The following is a 19,451-nucleotide window of genomic DNA, read 5'->3' on the forward strand; positions in this document are numbered from 1 at the left end:
TCAGCGTGACCAAGGGGTCAGCGAGGCCGAGGGGTCAGCGTGGCCAAGGGGTCAGTGTGACTGAGGGGTCAGCGTGGCCGAGGGGTCAGCACAGCTGAGCAGTGGCCACGTGGGTTGGGGCTCTGCCTTCTCCCGGATGGCTTTTCCAAATGCAATGTCTCGGTGGCTCTGGAGATGCCTGGAGGGGACGGTGGCACAGCCGGAGCGGGCACGAGTGTCACCGACACCGGGCACCCCTCTGCTTCCACAGGGATGGGAAAGGCTGGGAATGGCCACGGGACCAGACCTCGGCCGTCGGGCACTGCGGGGGCCCGGCCAAGGCACCGCGGTGCTGGGTGGGCACCCGGCCCCTGACCATGGCCGAGGGCACTGGGGGGTCGGGATGGGGCCACCCCGGAGCCGGTGGCACCGCGGGGCACAGGCTGTGCAGCCACCCCGGCAGCGCGGGCTCAGGGGGCACAGAGGGGCACGGGGGGCACAGAAGGGCACGGGGGGCACAGAAGGGCACGGGGGGCACAGAAGGGCACGGGGGGTGCGGGATGTCTGTGCTGGGGGGGCTCGAGGAGCCGCCCCGAGGCGAAGCCTGCTCGCCCGGTGACCCTGATGCCTTTTCCAAAGCCCCTTGTCCGGCTCTGCCGCATCCCCGCGGCATCGCAGGGACAGGGACCAGCATGGGGGGGACAGGGACGCGAGTCGGGGGAGAAAGGGATGCGCGGGGCAGGGGACAGGGGTGAGCAGGGCAGGGGACGGGGTGAGCAGTGGGGAGGGGACAGGGATGCGCGGGGCAGGGGACAGGGATGAGCACGGCGGGGGACAGCGATGAGCGACGGGGGGACAGGAACACACGGAGCAGGGGACAGGGATGAGTGAGGCGGGGGACAAAGATGCGCAGGGCTGGAGACAAGAACGCGCCGGACAAGGGACAGGGATGCGCGGGGAGGGACAGGGATGCGCAGCGGGTGGGGGACAGGGACGCACAGCACGGGGCAGAAGATGGGAGTGAGGGGCAGGGGACAGGAATGCGAAGGGTGGGGGACAGGGACGCGAGGGACACGGCGGGAGGGCGAGGAGGCTGCGGGGACAGGGTGGGGGAGCGGGTTTGTGGCAGCCCCGGGCAGTCCCTGGTGCCGCAGACCGCGGCGGGCAGCGCGGGTGGAAGTCGCCTTCTCTGGTGTGAGGCCTGACTGGGACGAGCCGTGGTGTCCCCGGGGACACTCAGTGTTCGCCAACACAGGTACGGCTGCAGCTGCTTGCGCTGGGAGCTGGGGGGGATGCGGGCGGGCACGGCCGCGGCTCCGCGGGGCGGAGCGGGCATCCACCATTTCGGTCCTCGAAAGGACGAGGAGGAAGAGGAGGAGGAGGAAGAGAAGGAGGAGGAGGGCTCCTCAGAAATGGCAAGAAGGCGTCCAGCTTTCCCGGTCCCAGATCGAGCTTGCCGCGGAGCGGTTGTGCTCCGCAGGTTTGTGGCCTCTCGCGGCAAGAGGCGGGTGCGGGCAGGTCTCTAAAGTGGCCCCAAAAACAGCTGCGGAAGGGGCAGAGACCGGGGATGGCCCGGCGGGTCCCGCCGAGCCGCCCGCACTCAGGCCAGCACACTGTCACCTTCCACCGCGCCGCCCGGTCACCCCCGGCCGCGCCCGAGGGGCCGCGGGGGTCCTGGGGGGCAGCGCTTGGCAGAGCCCCCCGTGCCCCGAGGGCAGGGACAGCCCCGTTCCAGAGGCGTCCTGTCCCCGAGGGGCTGCACGAGGTCACCGGGGCCACCGAGGGCCACCGGGGTCTCTGGGGACCAGCGGGGTCTGCGGGGGCTGCCAAGGACTGCCGGGGGGTACCCGCGGGCAGGGGGGTGGGGAACGGGGGGCAGGGCGGGAGGGGGGTGGTGGGACAAGGCTGGAGGGAAGGGAGGGTTTGTAGGGTGGGCAGGGGGGGTCAGGGAGGGCAGTCAGGGTGGGTGGGGGCAGGCAGGGGAGGTCGGGGTGGGCAGGGAGGGTGGGCAGGGAGAGCAGGCAGGGTGGGTAGGGGCAGGCAGGGAGACCAGGCAGGGCAGGCAGGGAGAGCAGGCAGGGTGGGTGGGGCAGGCAGGACTGGGCAGGCAGGATGAGTAGGGGCAGGCAGGACTGGGCAGGCAGGGTGGGCTCGCAGAGGTGGGCAGGGCTAGTCAGGGTGCACAGGGGCAGGCAGGAGCGGGCAGGCAGGGTGGGCAATGCCAGGCAAGGTGGGTAGGGTGGGACAGGGAGGGCAGGCAGGGCAGTGCAGGGAGGGCAGGCAGGGTGGGCAGTGCCAGGGCATGCAGAGGGGCTGCAGGGCACTGGCAGCACCAAGCAGTGCAGGGGCTTGGCCAAGCTGAGCATTCAGGTGGGGGCTGCTCTGTGGGGACCCTCCCGTGTCCCCCGTGTCCCCACAGCGGGATCCAGCCCTGGCATTTCCAGTGGGACATCCAGGGCTCTGCAGCCGTGGGGTGGCATTGCCAAAGCAGCCACGGGCACGTCCCCACGGGGCATCCCCACATCAGCCACAGCAGCCTCGGGAGAGCAGCACGAGGAACCACCAGCCAAAGGCATTCCAGGTCATTCCCCGTCTCCACAGCCTGGGAAGGAGGTGGGGCGATGCCATGGGGGGCTGTGGCGTGCCCGGCATGCGGCGTGCCCGGCCCGCGGCATTCCTGCAGGGATGCAGAGCAGCGGGATGCTCGCCGGCATCCCGGGATGTGCCGGCGATGCTTCCCCAGGCACGGAGCTGGAGAAGCAGCACCGGGCTGGCAGCCGAGCTTCGGGCTGAGCCGGGACCGGGTCCATGCGGGGTTTGGCACAGCACAGGGATGCGGGCACTGGGAAGCGGCGGGAGCAGGGACAGGGACAGGGGAGCGAGCGCGGGGACACGGGAGCAGCGGTGGCAGCGGCTGTGCTGGCAGGAGAGGGTGGCACAGGGAATGGGACTGTCCTTGCCCGTGCCAGACGTGCCAGCCGGTCCCTGTGCTTGGAGCGTGCCGGGAATGCCAGAGCCCAGGCGCAGGGGGAGGGTGGTGGCACATGCTGGGGGCACAGGCCAGGCGAGGGGGGCTGCGGGGTGGATTTGGGGGTGCAGGGGCTGGGATGGTGGGAGGGCACATGAAGGGGGTGGATTCGGGGGGCACAGGCAGCAGGATGGAGGGGGGGCACATGGGAGGGATGGATTTGGGGGACAAAAGCAGCTGGACAATGGGAGGGCACATGGAGGGGATGGATTTGGAGGTCACAGGCAGCTGGATGGTGGGAGGGCACCTGGAGGGGATGGATTTGGGGAGCACAGGTAGCAGGATGGTGGGAGGGCGAGCAGTGGAGCTGGAGGGAGGATTTGGGGGGCGAGGGTGGCAGGTTGGCAGGAGGGGGCACGGCAGGGTTGGCAGGGCAGATTTGGGGGGCGCAGGGCTGGGTGGGGGTCAGGGGGCAGACTCGGGGTGCAGGGAGGGGGGTGCATGGCAGAGGGGCCACGGGGATGCCAAGGGGCAGGACCTGGGCTCTGGATTCCTGCTCCAGGTCCCTCGGGGTGGGCGGGGCTGGGGGCACCTGGTGGGTGCGATGGCCCCCCAGGTGAGGGGTCGGGCAGGTGCAATGGCTGCTCTCGCAGTTCGGGCGCCTCTCGGCTCGCCATGCCGGCATTCCCAGGATTCCCGGGATCTCCGGATGTGCAGCGAGGGCTGTTTGCTACCCGGGCCGGCTCGAAGCCCGTCCCGGTCCCCGGGCACCTGTCCCGGCTGCTGCAGCGGGATGGGGGCCGGGGAGGGGGAGAGGCCACGGACCACCGGGGTCCGGTGGCTTCCGGAGAGCTCTGGGTGGAGCCACGGGGGCTCTCACCCAGCGAGGGCTCAGGGAAAAGGAGATGGCACCGGGGCACGAGGGTCCCTCCCGGGGAGGTCCCAGCACCTGGCACAGGGCAGGGTCCATTCCAGGGAGATCCCAGAACCTGGAGGAGCTGCTGCTCCCACCCCGGGCCGGGACCTTTTCCCTGGCCGAAGGTTTAAAGGTTCGGAGATGGTTGAGGGTCAGAAGGAACCTCCTTGTCCTTCCCTCTAGCACCAGAAGAGTTAATGCCTTCGTGGGGGACTCGGCTTTTTGGGAACACGAGCCGTCACCGCGCCGTCCCCTCCCGGCCAGCCGGGCAAGCCCTGCCCATCCCGAGCCGGGGGCGGTGCGGGGAGGAGGGGGCACGTGGGGCACCGGGATGGGGGACGGGAATTCCACCTCCACCAGCGCCAAGGCTGGTCTGGCTCACTCCACACGGTGCCCCCGCGGCCACTACCAGCCCCCAGACCCCCACGCTGGCCTCCTCCCGCTCCCGAGGAGCCACCCCAGGGACCCCCGTGGCCAAGCCAGCGGTGCCATTAGGGATGTTCCCCGGGAGTGGGAAGCGCCAGCTCCGTGCTCTCTGCCTGGAAGACTCGGTGTGTCCCAAAAAACCCAAGTTTTTTCTTGTTTAAGTGTTTTCTAAATCTTTAAAATCCAGAGTGTCTGAAAAGAGCTGTTGGATTTTTTTTTTTCGGGTTTTTTTTTGTTTAAAAAGACTTTAACATTCATTCAGTCAGTCAGCTAAAAATTCCCATGAGCCATGGGCGTCCCGGGAGGGGCTCGGGCACCGCCTCGCCAGCATCTCCTCAAGTCTAGAGATATAGAGATTTAGGAAAATTATAACAAAATCAGGTGGCTATAGCTATAGATATAGATATATAGATATTTGTTCTCTCTTTTCAAATATATAGCTGATTAAAAAGATGCAAAATAAGGATGGACCAGGACGGAGTGGGGGGGGGGGGGGATCCTGTAGTTCAGAATCGTCTCGTGTAGCTCATCAGCTGCTCTCTATATAAATGCACGGAGATTAAATAATTACCCATCAACGTGTCCCCCTTGGAAACAAGACCCCGAACCAAGAGGAAATAAAACGTCTCCCTCCCCCCGCCCCCCCCTTTGAACGTTGGCAAAGCGTTTGCTGCGGGTTCCCCCCCCCGGCCTCCCGCCGACAGCCCCAAACATGCTTCGATCCATGCGGTTTCGGTCCCTCTCACCCGGGAGCGGCAGCACAGAGTCCAGGCGGGTCTGTCTCGCGGGGGGATGGCTCTTCAGGTCGGCGCGGCACGGCCCGGCACGGCGGGAGGGCGCAGGTCCGGCTGGCACCGCTGGCACTGCCCTTCCACGGAGCCCTTCCTCGCTCCAACCCTTCCTGTCTGAGCGCCGGCGGGACGACCCGGCTCGGCCGCCTCCGACCCCGGCGGGGCCACCCCACGCGGGGTCAGGGCCACCCCGCGTGGGGTCAGGGCCACCCCAGCGGGGTCAGGGCCACCCCACGCGGGGTCAGGGCCACCCCAGCGGGGCCAGGGCCACCCCACGCGGGGTCAGGGCCACCCCAGCGGGGCCAGGGCCACCCCACGCGGGGTCAGGGCCACCCCAGCGGGGCCGGGGCCACCGCCGCGGCCACCACCGTGCCACGGTGCCTCCTGCCCGCGCTCCCGCCGGCGGCGGCTCGGGCGGCTCGGGGGGCTCCACGCCGCGGTCACCCCGACCCGCCCGAGGTGCCGCCGCGGCGCGTCCCTGCCTGTCCCTGCCTGTCCCTGCCTGTCCCCCGTGGCCGAGCCCGGGCCGGCCACGGGCTCCCACTGCACCGCTGGCCCTGCCCGCTGCCGCCCCGGCCCGGCGCCTGTGCCCCTGCGGCCCCGCGACGCCCCGGGAGGGGCACATCAAGCGATTTACAGGCCAGACTCTCTGGGAGAACAGAAACGAGGATGAATTTCATGCAACATTCCTTGTCCGGGGGCGTGGCGGGGCCGGGCGCGCCGGGGCGGGGCGGGAGCGGGCGGGAGCCTCTCGGCTCCGCGCCCTCAGTGCAGTGCTCAGAGTAGAAAGAGAATCCAAGTGGGTTTTATTGGCCTGGTAGAAATGCCCCCCCCCTTCCCCGCGGCGGCTCCGGCGAGGCCGGCGCTGCCGGGGACGGTCAGCTGTCCACCAGCTGCTTGAGCGCCCGCTCAATGTTCATCCGGTGCCCCACGCGGGTCACCCCCAACTCCACGAAGTCCTCCTTGGTGAGGGCGGGCAGGTGGGTGCCCTCGATCTCGTGGTCCTCGAACTTGTCGCGGTGCTCCACCAGGTTGATGCTTTCCAGCCAGTCCCCGACGTCGTACTTGTTCCACAGGTGGAGGGGTTTCTGCATGAAGGGCCGCGGCGGGTGCAGGGTGTGCAGGGGCGGCCCCGGCGACGGGGACGGGGACGGGGAGCGGCTCCGGGCGCTCACGCTCCGCACCACGAAACGCACCTCCTTGGGCTCGTGGGGGATGGAGAGGCTGGAAGATTTGAGGATGGTGGGGGGGGTCAGGCCGTAGGGCCGGACGGTGCTGAGGGGCTCTGTCCGGTCCAGAGCCGGCTTCACGGGGCTGGGGGTGCGGCGGGTGACGGGGTAGCGACTGCCAGGTCGGACTGTGTAGGTGGTCCCGGAGCTCCGCTGGGAAATGGTGCTGAGTTCTCCTAAACTACTGAAAAGTCTGCGGAGAGAGCGGAACAGCGAGAGAGAGAGAGGGAGAGAGAGAGAGAGAGAGGGAGGGAGAGAGAGAGAGAGAGCAGAGGGCAGGGGTGAGGCCAGGTCCGGGCACGGGGGCACACACACAGTACACGGGGAGGGGCTGCTGGAGGGCTGGGAGGGGTCACAGCGCGGGGACAGGGCTCGGAGCGCTCAGCCAGGACGTCCCGCCCGGGCCGGGCCGGAGGAGCCACCAGAGGTTCCAGCAACGCCTCCGAGATTGCGATTCCCGGCCAAGCCTGCCCTAAAAACGCGGCTCTGCACCCCCCGAGACCCCCCAGCCCCGCGGACAGAGAGCCTGCCCCTCGTCCTGGCAGGGACCCCCAGCCCCCCACGCACCAGGGGCAGCCCAGTGCTCCCCAGCACCGGGGCAGAGCCCTTCCCAGGACAGGAGGGAACCTTCTGGCATCTCCCCCGGGATGGGAGGACCCTCAGGGCACCCCCCCGATGGAGGTGGCAGGTGATGGTCACCTGGGGCGGTCAGTGGTGGCCGGGCTGGTGTCCCCCTGGCACTGTGCCATGTTGGACCCCTGGTTGATGCCCCCGTGCCATGGGGGGCACCGGGGTGGAGAGGACCCCCCCCAGCACTGGGCTCTGCTGCTCTGAGAGTCTGTGACAGGGACAAACCCCCCTTCCCCACCATGTGTTGTCCCCCTGCCATTGTCCCCTTCTGCCATCCCATCCCTGGCACAAACATCTACCCTGGGAATGTGAAAGGAAACGGATCTAAAACTTGGATGCTGGAGGATGAATTCCATGAACCGTGAGTCCTACGAGCCCCTTGCAGGGCCTAAAGGGGCTCCAGGAGAGCTGGAGAGGGACTGGGGACAAGGCATGGAGGGACAGGACACAGGGAATGGCTTCCCAGTGCCAGAGGGCAGGGCTAGATGGGATATTGGGAAGGAATTGTTGGCTGGGAGGGTGGGCAGGCCCTGGCCCAGGGTGCCCAGAGAAGCTGTGGCTGCCCCTGGATCCCTGGAAGTGTCCAAGGCCAGGTTGGACGGGGCTTGGAACAAACTGGGCTGGTGGAAGGTGTCCCTGCCCATGGCAGGGGTGGGGCTGGACGGGCTTTAAAGTCCCTTCCTACTCAACCCATCCCATCCCATCCTAACCCATCCCAACCTGTCCTATCCTATCCTATCCTATCCTATCCTATCCTATCCTATCCTATCCTATCCTATCCTATCCCATCCTATCCTGCCCTACCCTAGTCCTGTCCAAGCACTGTCACTTCACTTGTCCTCCAAACTGACCCTTACAATTCCTGCACGCTGGAATGTGGGGCCTCATTTCCCTGCCATCTCCGTGCTCTGCCTCCCATCTCAGGTCCCTCCCAGAACAGATGGACACTCTGGAATCCTGTTGGTGGCAACAGGAGTCTGAGGGCTACACTCCATGGCACCAAGCAGTGCCACCAGTGCCACACCGTGCCAGATCCTCGTTTTGGGGACGTTAATGAGCTCCAATGATTCCTCACAATGATGGCCCCGAGGAGATGAGCTGGACACGACTGCAGGTCCACAGGGTGAGGCACATTCCCTCTAATTCCCACTTCCCTGCCTCCCTGGCACGGTGGAGGAGGGTTGTGAGGCAGCAGGACAATGAATCGCCTTTGGGAAGCTCCGACAAGGAAGAGCTGAACATCCTTGGGGGCTTGAGGATGAGAAGTGCCAGGACAGAACGTGGCCATGTCCCGTCGGGAGCCCATCCAAGGACCTTGGCTCGGTGGGAAGTGATGGAGAGAAAGTTCTGGATCTGCTGGAAGACCCAAAGGCAGCAGCCATGGGCAGGCCAAAGAAGCCCTGCAGGCTCCAAGGTGGGTGTTTCTCCCAGACCCACGGATGCACTCGTGTTGCTGCACTCCCGTTGGGAATTCCGGGCACACTCAGTGCCAGGGAGGAGAATGGAAGGGGCAGCAGGCCTGGCTGGTCGGGTGTCACCTGCAGCTCCATCCTCCTCCATGGAGCACCTGGTCCTGGCCATGCCCTAGGGAAGTGTGTCCCTGGCTCCGGCCCCTTCGGCAGCGCTGCTCTCCAGCCTGGGATCAGGCAGCTGGACAGTCCCACATCCCGAGTTAACTCCTCAGGGACCATCAGACAAACTACTGGCTCACTTTTTGGGGTGCTGCTATCCCAGCCCTCAGCTCTTCCAGGCTTCATGAGCCCTACGGAATCATCCTTCTCCTCGAGGCAACGAGTCCACGCGAGGGAGCTCAGCGAGACAACGGAGCTCTTCCTCCACTTCCCATTCCTGGTGTCTTTTCCTGGCCCTGGGAAAGGTGGTAGCCACGAGGGAGTGGCATTGCTGGTGCTCCAGGTTCCTCCATGAGCTGGGATGTGGCAGCTCCTTCAGTCGGTCTCCGAACGCACGAATCCCAACTCTGGCAGCTCCCGAGCTCGGCAGCAGCGGATCATTCCTGGGATTGCTCCTTCGGTGCAGCCAGGAAAAGGAGCCTTTGGAAAGGCAGCAGAATCACAAAAAAGGGAGCTCAGGTCTCACAGGAAGCGGATCACAAGCAGAGAAACTCCGGCTGATGGAGAGGGAAGTTCTGTCCAAAGGAAATGGGATCAGGTACTTGCAGGACGGATAATTGGGCCTTCTGGGAATGCTGTGACTGGAGGCGTTAAGGATCTCTCCAGTGAGTCATTAAGGGATGAAGAGTCTTCCTTTGAACTCCACATCTCAGCCTGAGCGTCTCCAAGAGCTCCAGAGGCGAGGGCAGGCCCAGCTCCGGGGGCACCGCGCTCCGAGTGCTCCGGAGGGAAACGCTTCCCTGTTCCTCAGCAAGGCATCCGTGCTTCTGCTCCGGTGGTCCGGGATGGCCCTCAAATCCTCAGACCTGCCTGGAGGACTCACCTCCTGGGTGACAACTCTTGCACGAGATGGCTCCTGTGATTCCCAGTGTGCTCCCAAAGGCTCCCACATGGAGCTCGGTGCCACCCGTGACACATCCAGGCTGGGCTCGGGGATGAGAATTCCCAAAGACTCTGATGTGGAGCTCGGCAGGAACTGGGGCCCGGGGGCTCCCAAAAGCTGCAGTGTGGAACTCAGTGCTGTGACCACGTCCAAGCTGAGCTTGTAGCCAGGAATTCCCTTCTCCACCACCCAGTGGGTCCGTGAGTTCCAGCGGCGGAGGATCCACACAGACCTCAACATCACTGCCAGCAAAGACGTGCAGAGCCCCTTATTCCAGGTCATTCCCATTCCAGACATTCCAGGACCACTGGGCCCCTTCCAATCCAAGCCACTCTGTGATTCCTTCTTTTTTGCTGGAGCTGCCCCATGGCAGAGCCCTCCCTGAGGGTTATGGAATGAGGGCTTGAGCTGACAGGGCTTCTTCCAACCTTCCCAGGGACCTTCCTATGGACCTTCTTCCAGCCTTCTCAGGGACCTTCCTATGGACCTTCTTCCAACCTCCCTATGGACCTTCCTATGGACCTTCCTCCAACCTTCCTATGGACCTTCCTAGCTCACCGTGCCATCCCACAGACTCCAGTGGGATCCATGGATCAGAACAGCCTGTCCCTCCTTCTCCTGCACTCAGAAAGCTCCTAATCCTAGAAATGCCCAGAAAATAAGGATGTGGGACTTTTCCTGCGTCCTTGGATGAGCTGCAGGGACACCTCTGGGCCAGACATGGAGGGGACAGTTGAGCTGTGGCATCACCTTCCCTCAGACCCAGCTTTGGGAATGTCACCAACAGCCCAAACCTGAGCCTGGGGAGCCGGGGGTGCCCTGGATCTGCTCTGGCACTGACTGTCCTTGATGCTGCCCCCTAAAATATCCCGGGTTTGGAGCAGCCCGTCCTGACAGGGATTAAACACAAACTCCTGGGCTAAGGACGAGTTTAAAGAGGCTCAGCTGAGCAGGGACCAGTGAGAGCCAGCGGGGATCCCACAGGAAGGGATTTGTTGATCCTGCTGGATCAAGACAGCAGGTAAGCCTGACCCTAACCTTAACCTTAACCCTAAACCTAACCCTTGTCTTTGATCCTAAACTTAACCATAAGCCTTATCCCAACCCTAACCCAAGTCTAAACCTGATCTTAATCCTAACTGTGAATTTGACTCTGATCCTGACCCTAACCCTAAACCTGACCCTAAGGTTAACCCTAATCCTGATGCCAAACCTGACCCTGATCTTAACCCTGATCCTGACTCTTATCCTAAATGTAAACCTGACCATAAATTTAACCCCAATTCTAATCCTAACCCTGACTCTGATCCTAACCCTGATCCTAACCTTAAACCTGACCCTAAACTTAACCTTAACCCTGATCTTAACCCTGACCCTGACAGTGACCCAAACTGTAAACCTGACCTTTGACTCTAAACTTAACCCTAAACCCGATCCTAACCCCAACCCTGATTCTGATCCTGACCCTAACCCTAAACCTGACCCTAACCTTAAGCCTGACCCTAAACTTAACTGCAGTCCAGATCTTAACTCTGACCCTGATCCTGACCCCAATCCTAACCCTAACCCTGCTCCTGCCCCTGCCCCTGCCTCTGGCTCATGCTGGGAGCTGGGCAGGGATACTGGGAGCTGGGCAGGGATACTGGGAGCTGGGCAGGGATACTGGGAACTGGGCAGGGATACTGGGAGCTGGGCAGGGATACTGGGAGCTGGGCAGGGATACTGGGAACTGGGCAGGGATACTGGGAGCTGGGCAGGGATACTGGGAGCTGGGCAGGGATACCGGGCATGGATGGAACAGCATCCAAAGGTTTCCCACACACAGTGGCAGCAGCATCAGGGACGGTCCCACGGGTGACACGGGACTGGGACAGCACGGCCATCGTGGGACACCGGCCCTGCCACCACCCCAAATCCTCTGGGGCCGGGAGTGGGGGCAGGACACGGCTGAACTCCGCCCGTCCCGCTCCAGCAGCTGCGGGATGAGCCATGGGAAGAGCCCTGGGATGAGGCCCCGCAGCACCAGCCCGGGGCAGGGACCCCCCCCGGTGCCCCCTGGACACGGGGACGCTCCGTGAGGGCAGCGGCAGCACCGCAGGGATGAGGACGAGGGCGGGTGCGATGGGATGAGCCCCCCCCACCGCGGGACCGGGCCTGGAACGGGAGTAGGGAGCAGGAGCAGAGCCCCCTGCACGGCCCCACTCTGGGCAGAGCTTGGAATGGGAGCAGGGAGCAGGAGCAGAGCCCCCGGCACGGCCCCGCTCCGGGCAGAGCCGTGCTCCAGGCCCGAGGGTGCTCCCCAGAACTGAGGAGGGACAGGGGCTTCCGAGCATCCCACCCCTCTGCTCCAGCCGGGAGCAGGGCCGATCCCCAGGGATGGCATCCGGCGGGAGGGCAGCCCTTCCCAGCCCCGCCCGGGCGGGGCCCCGGGATGGGGCCGCGGCCTCGGGAATTCAGGGCTCGGCAGAGAACGGCAGGTGGGATCCCACAGGAGCCATCCCAGAGCTCCCAGGGCTCCGGGGCTGCGGCACACGGGGGAGCGACACGGATGGAGCTCCGCGGGCACGACAACGGGACACACGGACAGCACGGAGGGAGCACAACCAAGAGCACACGGCTGGCCATGCAGGCTGGGGAAATTCCCACGGGAGAACCCTTCCACCCCGCTGTGCCCGCCCGGCCCCGTGGGTCGTCCCCACCCGGTCCCACGGATGGGCAGGAATGGCCAATCCCAGGATCCCACTGCCCGTCCCAGCCTGGTGAGCGCTCCCAGCTCGGTGGCCACGGGCTGGGGAAGGGATTCCAGCAGCTCTGGAAGCGACTGGGACCTGCTGGAATCGTGGCCAAGGAGCTCTGCCGGGAGGATCCCTCCGGTGCCAGGCGCTGGGAGAAGGGGGGTCAGTGGATCCTGGTTTTCCTGCTGCAGCCTCAGGTGACTTTCCTGGGGACCTGTGGGTCACCAGGCCGGGGGTGTCCCCTGCCTGCAGGACCCTGCACTGGGATGGAGCAGGATGCCAGGGCAGCGAGGTGCTGCCACCTCTGTTCCATGGGAATTCTGCCCCAGAGGGTGACCCTGGGACACCCCACCACGGGGAAGTCACGGAGGGACCCTTGTGCATCCATGGAATGGGGGGAGCTGCTGGGATCAGACAGGGGATGTGCTTCCTGGGGGTGCAGCTGGCTCGGGTCACCCTTGCCGGGGTCTCTCCTACCCTTCCTGGGGCCTCTTCCATCCTTCCTGTGGTTCCTTCCCACTTCCTGGGGTCTCTCCCACCCTTCCTGGGTCTCTCCCACCCTTCCTGGGTCTCTCCCACCCTTCCTGGGTCTTTCCCACTCTTACTGGGATACTTCCCTACCCTTGCTGGGGTCCTTTCCTGCTTTCTGGGGTCTCTCCCACTTTTTCTGGGGTTCTTCCCTAATCTTGTTGGGGTCTCTCCCCACACTTTCTGGAATCCTTCTCTACCCTTGTTGGATCCTTCCCTCCCTTTTTGGGGCCTTTCCCACCCCTCCTGTGATCCTTTCCCAATTGCTGGGGTCTCTCCCACCCTTCCTGTAGTTTTTTCCCACTTACTGGGGTCTCTTCCACCTTTCCCAGGATCTCTCCCTGCTCTTGCTGGGGTCCTTCCCTACTCTTTCCTGGGGTCTCTCCCACTCTTTCCTGGGTTTCTCCCACCCTTCCTGGGGTCTCTTTTACCTTTCCTGGGGTCTCTCCCACCCTTTCTGTGGTCCTTTCCCGTTTCTTGGTGTCTCTCTCACCCTTCCTGGGGTCTCTTTTACCTTTCCTGGGGTCTCTCCCACCCTTTCTGTGGTCCTTTCCTGCTTCTTGGTGTCTCTCTCATCCCTCCTGGGTCTCTCCCTCCCTGTCTGGTTTCTCTCCCACGGGCCGAGCCGCACTGAGGGTCCCCTTTCCTGGAATCCCCCCCCCCCCAACAATCCACAAATCCCATGGGAAGCCCGAGGGAATTTCCTCACCACCGCAGCAGCAGCAGCAGCAGCAGCAGCAGCAGGAGCAGCACAGACACCACAGCACAGGGACACAGGGACACAGGGACACAGGGACACGGGGACACGGACATGCTACCGGGGCACACGGGGATGGGACGGGAACACGCACATTCCAGAGCGGGCCCACTGCCCGTTCCCGGCCCCGGGGGAGCCCTGGGAAGGCCGGGGGGGCAGGGGGGGAGCGGGAGGACAGGTGATTGCTATGGAATGGGAACATGCTCACTTACACAACTCGCCCACCCTCCGGAGGCCAGAGGCGGTTCTAGACAGAGCAGCGCGGACATGCAGATGGAGAGCAGGAAGAGAGGCAATGAGAGAGAATGTTGTTAGCTCCGGTCCGGGCAGCTCCTCAGGGAGAGGGGAGGGCGGATCCCATCCCGAGGGACCCGGGGAGGGACCCGGGGAGGGCACGGGGCGAGGGGCACCGCGGGCGGCACCGGCGCTTCCCCGCGCCCGGGGGTGGGGTGGGACGGGATGGGATGGGATGGGGAGATCCCCGGGGGGCTGAGGGGAGCTGGGGAGTGGCCAGGTGGGAGTTGTGGGGTCAGGGAACATCGGGATGGGCCCCGCCGGTCGAGGTTATGTCCGTATGGGAAATGGGGCGGTTGTAATTGCATGGATTCGACAGCCAAAGCCTGGAGGGTTGGACAGCGACAGAGCTGTGGGACGGGCTGGGAGGAGGAGAGGGGGAGAGGGGGAGAGGGGAGGGACAGGACAGGGATTCGGGAAGGGCAGGGAAAGGAAGGAAACAACAAATGCATGAGAAAAAAACGCCCCACGGCAAGAACAAGACCGAGCAGCCGATACAATTCCCGACTTTTCCCGTGTCCCCCCCGTGATTAGTGACAACATCAGCTACACCTAAAGGTCAGCTACGCCTTGCAGGTGAGTTGGTGCTTCCCAGAGGGAATAACCCGGCTCCTCCGTGTGGAAGTGGGCTGGGATCCCTGCTGAGGGCTCTGCTGAGCTCCCCCAGCCCTCGGCTGTGCCGGCAGGAGGGAGCCAGTGGCCTCTTCCCTCCTGGATGGCACAGCCACCTCACCTGGGCAAGGACTGCCTGTCCCCCTGCCCTCCCCTGACAGTGCCAGGGGCTCCCACGTTTGGCACAGTGGCCACAAACGCCACACAATCCCCGGTTTGTTCCAAATTCCATCCCTTTTCCACAGGTGGAACGGGGAGGAAAGGCTGGAGCCGTGCTGGGAGTGTGGACACCTCGGTCAGGTGGGGCCTGTGGGTGGGAGCAGCACAAGGAGCTGCTGTTGGAGCGGCCCCAGGGGAGGGATCTGGGAGGAACACGTGGTTATTCCCTGGGGAACGTGTCCTGCTGTGTCCTGGTGACCACCTGGAGCAGGGATGGAGCAGAGCAAGAGGAGCTCCAGGTGCTGTGGCTGTTCCCCCCCTCGTGCTTCCCCACCCAGGAGGGTCTCAGCCTCCAGTTGTGGTTTGTCTGGAGCAGTTCTGGGGATGGGCATTCAGCCAGGAGCTCTGTCCTGCCTGTGGTCCCTCACGGAGCAGGGACAGTTGGGAACAATCCCAGACGTCAGGAAATATTTCCTACAGGGAGCTCTGGCAGGGTCAGAGCTGCTTATGCCATAACTAAGTGTCTCTTTTGTCCTTCTCTCATCTCTTCTCAGCAGGAAAAGGCAATTTAAAGCTGGAATCCACATGAGAATTCCCATCTCCTTGTGTGCTGCCCCTGGGACTCCCCAAGCCAATCCCTTCCCTGGGGGAGGTTCCTCAGAGCTGCCCTGAGGCAGCTCATGTAACTCCCTCCTCCCTCCTCTGCCTCCTGCTTGAACCCAACCTGGAACGGTCCCTCTGCATTTCTCCATGGAGAGGAAAAGCCCTTTTCCTGGGACCTCCACCTCTGTCCACCACAGCCCCGAAGGAGCAGGTGACAAATCCCTGCTGTGGGACCATCCCAAGCCAGACTCGCCCACCACCAACCCTCTGGGCTTTCCCTCTTCCCTCTTTCCTTCGGCACTGCCGTGACCCAGAGCTCATCTCACGGAGACCCAGGCACCCCTCCCTGCTCTCCCCAGGTCTCCCAAGCCCTGGCCAAGCCCGAGGCAGTGCCAGTGGCCCTGGCAGGATGAGGTGAGTGGTTAGTGATGCGGTGACGGGATGGGTGAAGCCAGCGGAGCTGTGACACGGACACGTGCTGAGACCCGGAGCCCCTGTCTCCTTGTAGGCAGCACACAGGAACATCAAAACCCCCTCCTGGATCCGGTGGCAGGAGCCTCTGGGCTGGTGGCAGCTCGGGATCCCCCGGGATCACGGGCTGGGGGTGCCCCCTCCATCGCAGCCCCCTAAAACTCCAGCTTTTCCACTGCCCAACCTGCAGCAGCTCATCCCTGTGCTCCCCACGGCCCTGTTGATGGAAAAGCTCCCCATCCTCAGCCTGCCATCCCTGGAGAATGCTGGGAAAATGCCATGGCAACCTGGAGGGAAGAGCAACAGCTCCCTGAGGGAGCTCCTGCCTCCCTGAGCCCCCCTGTGAGGCCGAGGGCCCACCACCATGTCCGTGTGCTCCCTGCAGGAATCCATGGAGCCACGGATGTTTTTAGGCACCTATGGAGGTGGATTGAGCATCTCCAAGCTCGATGGCTGTGGCAGAAGTGGGGTGGAGCCATGCCAAGGGTGGGTACATCCTCCTCCAACCTGTCCACCTCCTTCCAACCTGCCCACCTCCTCCTTCAACCTGCCCACCTCCTCCTCCAACCTGCCCACCTCCTCCTTTAACCTGCCCACCTCCTCCTTCCAACCTGCCCACCTCCTTCCCAAACCTGTCCACCTCCTTCTCCAACCTGCTCACCTCCTCCTTCCCAAACTTGCCCACCTTCTTCCCAAACCTGCCCACCTCCTCCTTCAACCTGCCCACCTCCTCCTTCCAACCTTCCCACCTCCTCCTTTAACCTGCCCACCTCCTTCCAACCTGCCCACCTCCTTCCAACCTGCCCACCTCCTTCCAAACCTGCCCACCTCCTCCTTTAACCTGCCCACCTCCTCCTTCCAACCTGCCCACCTCCTTCCAACCTGCCCACCTCCTTCCAAACCTGCCCACCTCCTCCTTTAACCTGCCCACCTCCTTCCAACCTGCCCACCTCCTTCCAACCTGCCCACCTCCTTCCAAACCTGCCCACCTCCTCCTTTAACCTGCCCACCTCCTTCCCAAACCTGTCCACCTCCTTCTCCAACCTGCTCACCTCCTCCTTCCCAAACTTGCCCACCTTCTTCCCAAACCTGCCCACCTCCTCCTTTAACCTGCCCACCTCCTTCCAACCTGCCCACCTCCTTCTCCCCAAAACTGCCCACCTCCTCCTTCCAACCTTCCCACCTCCTCCTCCAACCTGCCCTCCTCCTTCCCAAACCTTCCCACCTCCTCCTCAATCCTCAGCCTTGGCCATGTCCTGTCCAAACCTGCCCATCTCCGTCCCACACGGGGCCACCTCCTCTCCAAACCTCACTGCCACACAACCACCCCCTATCCCACCCTCCCTCTGCAAAGGCACCAAGTGCCCGTCTCTCCACTGCCCTCAGTGATTCCAGCCCTTCCCACTGGCTCTCCGTGGCCAATTCCCTCGAGTTTCGGAGCAAAGCTCCACTTCCCACAGGGATTTGGCCCCCAGGAAACACCCGGAGCCTACAAGGAAACAGGGGGTTGTATCTGCAGCGGCTCAAAGCTTGTGCCAGGGATGTTACACCAGTTCACTGAAACAGAATTAATCGAGGAGTTGAGGAAAAAGAGGCAGCTTTACCCTGGGAACTAAATGCCCCAAGGGCTTATTTTTCTTCTCTCTCTCTCTCAGATCTGTAGAAATACAAAGCAAGTGGTGGGTTTGCAGAACAGCACCCGAAACGCTCCGTTTGGCAGCTCAAATTCTGCTTCACGTGACACTTTTGGCGTGTTGGGCTGTCGCTTAAAGATAAACAGACAAGCAAACGAGCAAACACACACACGACCCCTCGGCAAAGCACCCCCTGACCCGGCCCGGGAGCCCCCAGACAGCCCCGGGACGCTCGGGATGCTCCTGGGGAGTCACTGGGAGGGGCGGATCCGATGGGACTGCGCGGGATGAGGGATGACGGGAGCCTGGAGAGGCTGGATGGGCACAGGGCGGGGGGGACAGGGGACGGGGATGTCACCTGGCACGTGGAGTCACCCGGGCTGGGGGTCAGCGGGTCCCCAAGCACACGCACACACCGCTCAGTCGTCAGCGTCAGCTTTATTGGGGACACGGATGTCACACAACGGACCCGCTGCGCCGCGGGCACCTCGCGCGGCTCCCGGGGCTGGGGATCGGCTCCCAGGGCTTGGGATTGACTCCCATTGCCTGGGATCTGCTCCCCCTGCCCAGGATCGGCTCCTGGGGCTTGGGATCGGCTCCCATTGCCTGGGATCTGCTCCCCCTGCCTGGGATCGGCTCCCGGGGCTGGGGATCAGCTCCCAGGGCTTGGGATTGACTCCCATTGCCTGGGATCTGCTCCCCCTGCCTGGGATCAGCTCCCCTGTCCAGGATCAGCTTCCAGGGCTTGGGATCGACCCCCATGGCTTGGGATCGGCTCCCCCTGCCCAGGATCAGCTCCCATTGCCTGGGATCGGTTCCCCCTGCCTGGGATTGGCTCCCACTGCTCGGGATCAGCTCCCACTGCTCGGGATCAGCTCCCGCTGCTTGGGATCAGCTCCTGCCGCCCAGGATGGGCTCCAGAGCAGCCACAGACACCGGGACACCTCATCCCTCTCCCACAGCTCAGCGGGCTGGATCTTCCAGGATCCGTCACTGCTCTACAAACCCCTGCCAGGAGGGGGGAGCCGGGGGGGGTCGGGCTCTGCTGCCAGGGAACAAGGGACAGGACAAGAGGAAAGGCCTCAAGCTGTGCCAGGGGAGGGTCAGGTTGGATACTGGGGAAATTCCTTCCCCCAAAGGATTGTAAAGCACTGGAATGGGCTGCCCAGGGCAGGGGGGAGTCCCCATGCCTGGAGGGATCTCCAAGCCCTGTGGATGTGGCACTTGGGGACAGGGGTCAGTGGTGGCCTTGGCAGTGCTGGGTGGGGTTTGATGGGCTCAGAGGGCTTTTCCAACCTCAACGGCTCTGTGATTCCACGTTAAACAGGAAGAAGGTGCTGTTGGTCTCACACTGCCAGGGCAGCTCCAGCAGAGCCGAGTCCGTGTGTCCCCACACAGGGGCCATCACTCCTTCCCAAGGACAGGCCCAGAGGAAGTTGTCCCCCTGCTCTGCTGTCACTGTCACCACCGGTGAGGACCGTGCAGGAGCTGTGCCAGGCGAGCCCCTCTCAGCCTGGGCACGCTGGTGTGCCTTGTCCTGGTCCCGGGGGGGTGGAATCAGCACTGCCACCAGCAGTTCCTCAACTCTGACCTCACGTTCCCATTCTCAGTCTTTCTTGGCCTCTTTCTCAGTCCCTCTGGTCAAACGTCCTTCCGTGGAAGCCCGTCTTGGAAGGAGACAGAGCCAGAGTTAGAGCTATGGAGAGAGTTAGGGATCGTGTCGTCTCCTCCCGGGGTGTCCAGGAAGGACCCCCGAGAGCTCTGAGAGGGAAACACTCCAGGGCAGGGAAATCCCTGCCCTTGGATGGAACTGCTGTAAATTCAGAATTAGGGCAGGAAGAAATTCCCTGTCCCCTGCAGGACTCCAGGATACTTCACAGCCCCCAACCCTGAGGGACTCCAGGATACCTCACTGTTCCCATTCCTGTGGGACTCCAGGACACCTCACTGTTCCCATTCCTGTGGGACTCCAGGACACCTCACTGTTCCTGTTCCTGTGGGACTCCAGGATACCTCACTGTTCCCATTCCTGTGGGACTCCAGGACACCTCACTGTTCCCATTCCTGTGGGACTCCAGGACACCTCAGTGTCCCCATCCCCATGGGACCCCAGGATACCCCAGTATCCCTGTTCCCTGTGGGACTCTAGGACACCTCACTGACTCATTCCTGAGGGATTCCAGGACACATCACTGTCCCCATCCC

The 19,451-nt window shown here is 63.6% G+C and overlaps 1 protein-coding gene across 2 annotated transcripts in view; it reads right to left on the reverse strand.

Moving 5' to 3' along the window:
• Positions 1 to 5,440: 5,440 nt before the first annotated feature.
• SHANK3 (SH3 and multiple ankyrin repeat domains 3) overlaps positions 5,441 to 19,451 on the reverse strand; it is a 265,082-nt gene continuing 251,071 nt past the window's right edge. Inside the window, exon 24 of one of the 2 annotated variants that reach the window (XM_051773642.1) lies at positions 5,441 to 6,502. In XM_051773642.1, the coding sequence (XP_051629602.1) occupies positions 5,959 to 6,502 (544 nt within the window). In that variant the 3' untranslated portion in view covers positions 5,441 to 5,958. The remainder of the gene's footprint in view (positions 6,503 to 19,451) is intronic. The other variant, XM_051773643.1, reaches the window with a different exon arrangement.

Source organism: Manacus candei, unplaced genomic scaffold (genome assembly GCF_025592945.1).
Source record: "Manacus candei isolate 608988 ecotype Guabito, Panama unplaced genomic scaffold, ASM2559294v1 h1tg000174l, whole genome shotgun sequence".
Taxonomy (NCBI): Eukaryota; Metazoa; Chordata; class Aves; order Passeriformes; family Pipridae; genus Manacus; species Manacus candei.